Here is an 8,148-nt window from a genome sequence, read left to right as displayed (position 1 = left end):
TAAATAATTTATCTTGCCCTATGTAGATTAAGAGCCTGACTTTTAAGTGTTGCTAAGTTTTCAACATCATTGGGCCTCAAGCTGATTTCTCACACTGGGCCCTCTGTTTCTCTCACTGTGTCTGTCCCTGACTCTTCTCCCTTCCGAGCTGTTTCTCAATTCCGTATAGCAACTGTCTGAATACATCTCTCTGATCCTATCCTCCCATCTTTCCCTCTTCCACATCATTAAAGTCTCCTGCTTCTCTCAGTGATCCTATGTCTAATGAGAGGTTGCTAGATTTCAGGCTGGAAGGAACCTCAGAGACCATCTGGTCCAACCCCCTCATTTTACAAAAGGGGAAACTGAGGCCCAGGGAAGGAAATTGATTTGCCTAAAGTCACACAGGTAATAAGTAGCAGACCCCAGTTTTAAACTTGCATCCCCTGACTCTAAATCCAGTGTACTTTCCTCTGTGCTGTGCTCTGCTGCCTCTCCCTATCTCACTGCATACCACAGCAAAGAAAACTCAAACTACAGAATGCAATAAAACAAATTCTACTTTAAAGTTTTTTAAAATTGTGTTACTCTTATTTTTGCATCACATTCCAGATATAACCTTTCTACCTCTACCCAGAGAGCTATCCTTTTAAACACAAAATTAAGCAGAGAAAGAAAAGAAAAAAAGGCAGTTCAACAAAACTAACCAACACATCAAATAAGCCTGACACTTATGCAGTGTTCTCTACCTGTAGTCCCCCACCCCTGTAAGGCAGGAAACTGCAAAGAGTGCATGTTCTCTTCTCTTCTCTGAGGCCAAATTTGGTCATTATAATTACATGGCTTTCAGCTTCTTTTTATTGTTATTATTCTCTCCATTTAAAAATCGTGTTTTCAAGATTATCAGAATTGCTGGTGGGTGCCTGTGATTCTGACTGTAATCAATGAAAACATGCATCATGGCACGGTGAGTCTTGGAGGAAGAAGACTTGGGGTGAGCCCCAGCTCTGAAACTTGGTGCCTGGGTGACTCTGAAGTCGTGGGCCTCAGGGAAATAACAATACCAGAAAGGATTGCTGTGAAGAAAGCATTTTAGAATAGAAGGGTGTGAGCCATGATTATGACTACACAGACAACTATGGCCCTTCATGGTCTTTACCCACGCCATTAGACTATGAGCTGCTTGAGGGCAGAGACAGTCTCACTTTTGCCTTTTTATCCCCAGCATATAACGGTGCCTCATATGTTATTATTCAATCGTATCTGACTCTTCATGCCCCTGTGGACCATAGCTCACCAATACTGGCCGTGGAGTTTTCTTGGCAAAGATGCTAGCAAAGTTTGCCATTTTCTCTTCCAGTGGATTAAGGCACACAGAAGTTAAGTGACTTGCCCAGGGTCACACAGCTAGTAAGTGTCTGAGCTAGATTTGAACTGAGGTCTTCCTGATTCTGGGAGGCCCAGCACTCTATCTGTTGAGCTACCAAATGCCTCCTGCCTGATACATAGCAAGAGCTTAATAAATGAGTTGACTGATTGACTGGCTTAGCACAAAGAGCTGAATAAATGCTTGTTGATTAAACAATTGATTGCTCTGCTCCTGGCCTAGTGTTCACCTACTTTGCCTAATCTTGCCTCATTTCTCCTTTCCTCTCAGCTCCTGCCTTTGCTTTAAATGCTCACAAATGGTATAGTTTAATTGCTTGAGTTTAATTTAAGAAATGTTTTGCCTCCCTTTAAAAAAAATTCAGGGCACTGGGGGCTGCCTGACCTTGCTTGACATTAGGGAAAGAGCCTAGACCAGGGAGATATGCAGAGCAAAGCAGGCCAGTGGTAATGAGCTGGTGCTCAGTTTGGGCTGTAAGATGGAAACCTGGCCCTTCAGTGTGAGACTTCCCAGAAATCCCACTGGAGATTTTTTTGCCCCTACCCTGTCTACTTTCCTTCATAATGATAAATGGCTGAAAAGGAAAACTATCTAATCTCCAAACTGGTACTGATTTCTCTCTCTCTCTCTCTCTGTCTCTCTCTCTCTGTCTCTCTCTCTCTCTCTCTCTGTCTCTCTCTCTCTGCCTCTCTCTCTCTGTCTCTGTCTCTCTCTCTCTGTCTCTCTCTCTCTGTCTCTGTCTCTCTCTCTCTGTCTCTCTGTATCTCTGAAGAAGAGACCTTAGCCACATAAACCAGAGGCAGCTCTCCGTTCACCCTGGGCCCCATGAGGAGGGCACCACTGCCTGTTTCTGATCTGTGACAAGTCTCTCTCCCAGAGGCCTTTAGGAGAGCTGCCTAATCAGCTGAGACAGCCGCTGCACTCCCTTTGGTCCCCTGTGGAAATGGAATTGATTGGCCAGCCCCATTCCCATTTTGTCCTTAATAGCTGTCACCTTGGCTTCCAGTCTCCTGTAGCTGTTCCCCGCTGACTGGTTCACATTAGCTGTGATTGCTAGTGTGAGTTCATCACCTTTGCAGGATGTCTTCTGATTGATTCCTTATGCCTTTGGAGACCTGTAATATATTTTCATTTTTTTTTTTTTTTAGGGATGGGGGTGGAAAATAAAATAATCATGCCTGACGGCTTGCCAGGTTTGACTCAGGGGGAGGCTCCCCATGTTTGACTGATTACTAGGGGCCCCTGGTTGGGGTGCTGGCCTCTGCTGACATAGCTGCTAATGAATTTGTAAATGTTAAAAACACACACATACCCCCAAACCTCCCTAGCCTGTGATGGAGCTCCTGTGGGTTCCCTGAGCCAAGACAATAAATAGAAACTGAGTCCTATACCACCAGCCCCCACCCCCACCCTCCAAATTGGGAGCAGGGGTTTGGCTTTTGCCAGCTTTCAAGTGAAATCCTTCAAGCTAGAAACTGCTTCAATTAGATGACTGGGAGAATGTTAACATGCCCTCCGGCCTTTTAAGTGGGTTTTAATTTTATGTTGTAAGATAAGACACCACAAGGCTGAGCCTGCTGCTCCTCCAGTGGGCTCCATTAGAAGAGACTAACAGGGCCTCTTGACCCACCCTGAGGCCCAGCAGAGGCTGGGGGTAAATTGTTTTTTTTTTCTTTTAACAATTTGTCAGTCTGACCTGGCTTCTCTTCTCCCTTTTTTTCCCCCCTGGGGGCCCCTTCTGATGTTCAGGGTAACTCACTGACCAGTCCCTGGAGACCCGGGCTCGGCCCTGGCCAAGCTGCCCCCACAGGCAGGAAAGAGAAACAGCACTTTGGGTCCCCTGCTGCTTGCCTGTCCGTGGACCTATGGGATTAGATTTTAATCTGGGTTCCTTTCCCCCTAACCCTCTTCAAGCTGGGCACATAAGAAACAGACAGTTGCATGTGGCAGGTTTCTGGCCCAGTGATGGATGGGCTTATTTGCTGCTTTGAATAGTGCCCTTTGTTCCAGGATTCCCCATGAGCCCCCTTTTTTATTGAAACTTTGGCTTCAGAAGAGAGGGAAGCTTGGTAAATCGCACTGGACAACTGTTCAGCTCTCTGAGAAGCCTAGTCATGTGGGAAACCAGGAACCTGAACTAGTCTGGGCTAACACTGGAAGATAAGGCCCCAGGACCTTGGGGAGACAGTTGATTTGCCCTCACATAGGTCCAGTGAGCTTCCTTCTCTGGTCTTCTGAGAGTTTTTAGTTTCCCATTCCATCTGGAAATTCTGGGAACGCTTCGAAATAAAACCTGCCCCCATCTCTCCCTATTCCCCCATGTCCCAAAGAAGAGATACAGGATCGTAGATCTGGAGCTGGAAGGGACCTCCGAGGTCATCAAGTTCATTTTACAAGTGAGGAAACTGAAGCTGAGGAAAATGATTAAGTGATTTGCCCCCCAAATCACAGATGTACTAGCTGGCTTAGTCTGGATTTGAATTCGGCCTTTCTCACTGCAGGTTCGGAGGCTTTTTTCCTCACTGTCGTGCTCCCTCTACAACCACTCGGAGAGATAAGAGTACCTTCTTCTCCCCAGGGTTGTCCTGGGTTATGCAGAGTCCTTCCCTCTTTCCCTGCTTCACCCCATTTCTGCCCCACTCCCTTAGATTTCTGTGGAATCCTGAGCATCCTGACCAGGGAAAGGTCTCGGCCCGGTTGGGTAGATAAGCAGAGCGTATTCGGTGCAAGGGTTCTATTTTTTCACATCAAAAATTGAGTCAAAGGATCCGACCAACTTGTGTTAAACTTCACTTGCTTTTCTTGAAATCAGAACTATCCCCCAAAATTATGGGGGAAGATGGGTGGAAGAAATGGACACAGAATGCTCCAAATGCCCGTTTTTGCCAAGTTGCTGGGCTCCTGGGAGAGGCCACTCGCCCTTGGCTCCTTGCAGGGCCAATACACTGAAGAATAGTCCCATTGTGAAGAAAGAGGGAAAACAGTGAGATGAAGACAGAGAAAAATGTCCTTTCCCATCCCAGGGCCACTCCCCTCATCACTGGGCAGTGCCCAGAATGGTGGAGCCGGTGGCCTAGACTCTGAGTTCCCGTCTCCCTTTTCCTCTCTTCACTTTGTGTCCTATCTCCAGGGATCTGGCAGGGGCTAGCGGGTGAATGGGCAGGGCCTTTGCCAGGCTATCACTTATTCTCTTTAGGATGAGATCACCCACCTCTCCCTGCTTAAGGCAGCTGCAGCCTCTGGCCCTGAACCCTCTCTCCTGTGCTGTCTGCCCATCAAGCAGTTGCACTAACTTCACCAAGAATTCCCAGAGAGCACCAGACCTGCTCCCTGTTCCCAAGCTGCCTATTGCCTGCTGAAGGATGGCCAGTCAGGTAAGGACACTGCTCACCTCCTATTGTCTCCTTGGGAATGTCAGTGGGAAGGCCCTGGAAGTCAGACCCACAGCCTGAGGGTAGCCTGCTGAATGGATGGATGGATGGATGGGTGGATGGATGGATGGATGGATGGGTGGATGGATGGATGGATGGATGAATGAAATATATTTATTAAGCCCTTACTATGCACCAAGTACTTTGTTAAGCACTGGGAGAATGAAATAGCAAAAGGAGAGAGATTTCAGTTGTAGAGTAGATGGAAAGATACCTAAGGGACCAGCTGTAAGGCTAACAGCAAGGCTTGGTAGGCCTTAGGACTTTTGGTGATATCTGCCCCACAGGAGCCCACAACTGTTGGGAAGAGGATACAGGTCTCAGGGACAGAGTGGAAAGGGAATTCTAAGTTCCTTCTTATTGGCTCTGAATCTCTTCCTTTCTTCCTAATCCCTTGTTCTGACCTCAGAGGCTTCCTTGTATAAATGCCAGATCTCATTTATTTCAATAGCTTCTTACAGAAGGAACTTCATGCTCATGGCTGAGGAGGCCACAGCCGCCAGTCCTACTCCCTTCCTCCCCACCCTCATCTGTTGCAGTCCCCCAGGTCTCCTGGTGTTGTTAACTTTGGGTCACCCTGACCGGTGAAAGGCGGCCCCTCAAGTATGAGGGTTCCCTGTAAGAGACTCTCCTTTACTCGTCAGCCCCCTGCTTAGGCTCTGTGAAGACAGCATTAGGAGAGAAGGGGAGCTTCGGGCTGAAGAAGCCCCCTCCAGGAGCCTAACTTCTGTCCCATCCGAAGGCCCCGGCCTGTTTCAGCACCAAGTCCACCAGGGACCTCCCCATCTGGAGCCCAACGGGATGGATCTCAGGGTGAGTTTTTGTTTGCTTGGAAATGACATTTGATGTATCATCAGAGGTGTCGACAGGCTAGGTAAATAGATAGAAGTTCAAGTGTGCTCCTGAGCAACTGTTGCATGGGAAAGGGGTGGGGTCAAAGGGCAGCAGAAACCATATGTGAGCCAAGAGAGGGAAAGTCATTATTGAAATGCACCCAGACAGTTTGTAGTTGAAAAAAAAATGGCTTTATGTTCTGATACGTAAAATAAAATGTCCATGCTATGTAATAAAACACTTAATGTTCCCCACCACCTGTATCTAACGTGGCTTCTAATAAAGATTTATCTGTAGTATATATAGGTTTTATCTAACCAGTTCTTAGTTTTTACATCAAAATGTGTAATTAAAAAATCTTAAATAGATGTCTTTCCAAAAACCCTCGCAACATTCATTTTTTTAATTATTTTGATTGTAAAAGCAAAGCTTCAATGGACATGTGGCCTGCCTTGGTGATATATATTTATATAATATATAAATAGTTATTCAGCATGCAAAGAGTGTAGTGATTTCCCAGATTGGATTACAGAGTCCACACCAGCCACACATATAGTCTGGTGATGTCCCATGCTGGTGAATTGGTTGATATCACTGGCCTGGGCTTAGCTTGGTTCAAGAATCCTTTTCATGCCTCTGGCTGAGCTCATGGGCTGGATTCTCTGGAAGAAGTGAATGTTTTCTCAGCTCCCATTTTTATTTCTGTTGGGCTTCTTCCCTCGAAGGCAGGGATTCTCCAGGAGACAGAACTCTCTCCAAACGAGCCTGACTTTGGCTCCACCATAGCTACCTGCTGGCACATCCAGGTGAAGCTTGTATTTCTTGAGTGCTAATTCTGGGATGAAGATGGAGTCTGAGAGATGAGGTTCTCCCATGTTCATGGCAGCGAGGGCAGGGGATGCAATGCCAAAAACTGAGCAGCAATAGGAGATGCTCTTGATCACATTTTCCCTACTGGCTTACCTCTAAATTGAAAAAACTAGAAAAAAAATATGTTAAGGTACTTGTCATCTCCCTGACCCTGTTTGACACCCCTGTGGGTTTTCCTTTCCTGGATCTCCAAGGGGTTCATAAGGAGCCAAAAGCCAAAGTTGTGGATGGCCCTTTCCCCAAATTAGACTGGAGTCAGATTCCAGGCTGTGCCTACAATCTCCCCAAACTGTGGTGATCCACCCCTAAAATGTCATACACATTTCTCTCAGGATGAGGTCTCACTACTCTGCCCCAGAATCATGCTGTAGAAACCTCCCAAAGACACCCTAGCCCAACTAACCCTCCCTCCCCAACTCCCACCCTTTGGGCACCGCCAGAGGTCTGCCAGATGTGGATGGACTAAAGGTACTTTTGGGTCATTGTTCTTTCTTCGTGACATGGCCTTAGTTGTAGGTCAGAAAGCAGGTGCTCTCCAAACGCACCTTTCCCCCCCTTAGAAATACACGACTGTGTAGGCTATTCCCCCCGGGGATTAACACTGGATTAACACGGTCCGGGATCGGTAACACTGTCTGTCTTGTAACGAGACCTCCGACTCATCCGTCAGTCCAGTTCTCGACAGTCCCCATTCCTGAATGATACTGTAAGGAAGACTCCCGGGACAAGGAGAAGCTTTGGGAGTAGAGGAATTCGTTGGCAGCGTTCAGGTGTGGGGATGGGGGTTTCCTCTCACACACCGGGGGCAGCCCACGTTCTCTCGGAAATGAGGTGGACGGCCCTCGCTCTCGGGCCTGGGCCTGCGACAGCTGATTATAGATGCTGAAGTGGGTATTCCCTGGAGGCTGGGAGCTCTGCGTAGACACGGAGGGGAGCCGGGGCATCATAGGGGTGGCAGTAAAGTGAGCGGGGAAGGGCTGGTAGGGCACAGTCTCCATTGTCTGAACGCCGTAGCCGGTGTACGGCGCCACCGACGTCCACATGTTGCAGCTCAGCGGGGGTGGCGGCAGGTCATCCACCGCTGACACTCCGGCGATCTCAGCCCCAGAACTTGAGTACATGCAGGCTTCCCGAGGAGTCACGTCACTGCAGTACGAGGGACTCAGCATTTGCTGGTCGTAAGGGGGTGGGGAGCGGAAATAGTGATCTTCTCCCACAGAGGATGAGGCTTCCAGATAGGAGCGTTTGCAGGGTAAGTCCAGGTGCCTGGTGCTGTCTGCAGGAAGACAAACATCCCTTTAGGCAAGAACTATTCCCTCCAGACCAGCTACGATCCCCTGGGAACCTCACGTCCAAGATGCTAGAACCACACCCGCCCCAGTGGGCTATAGGAATGGAAGGGGGAGGAGGGAAAAACTACTTTAAAAGGCCCTTGCTTTCCTTGCCACCCACCTAGAGTGATAGGCAGAAGTCTAGAGCTGGAAGGGACCTCAGGAAGCTATCAGGGCATGGGTGGATAGATTTAACTGGAAGGAACCGTAGAAGTCATCAAGTGCAACCCCTTCATTTTATAGGAGTCTCAGAGAGGTTAAGGCATGCTCAGGATGGGACAGCTAGGTAGTGCAATGGATAGGGCCCTGGCCCTGG

General features: G+C 48.1%; 1 protein-coding gene across 2 annotated transcripts in view; it reads right to left on the bottom strand.

Moving 5' to 3' along the window:
* Window positions 1-5,799: 5,799 nt before the first annotated feature.
* Window positions 5,800-8,148, bottom strand: part of TBX4 (T-box 4) — a 50,091-nt gene continuing 47,742 nt past the window's right edge. For both annotated transcript variants that reach the window (XM_027870498.1, XM_027870499.1), the window contains exon 9: window positions 5,800-7,777. In XM_027870498.1, coding sequence (XP_027726299.1) covers window positions 7,161-7,777 — 617 coding nt within the window. In that variant the 3' untranslated portion in view covers window positions 5,800-7,160. The remainder of the gene's footprint in view (window positions 7,778-8,148) is intronic.

Source organism: Vombatus ursinus, unplaced genomic scaffold (genome assembly GCF_900497805.2).
Source record: "Vombatus ursinus unplaced genomic scaffold, bare-nosed wombat genome assembly UNPS02014797.1, whole genome shotgun sequence".
Taxonomy (NCBI): domain Eukaryota; kingdom Metazoa; phylum Chordata; class Mammalia; order Diprotodontia; family Vombatidae; genus Vombatus; species Vombatus ursinus.
This window is presented reverse-complemented; position numbering and strand designations above follow the sequence as displayed.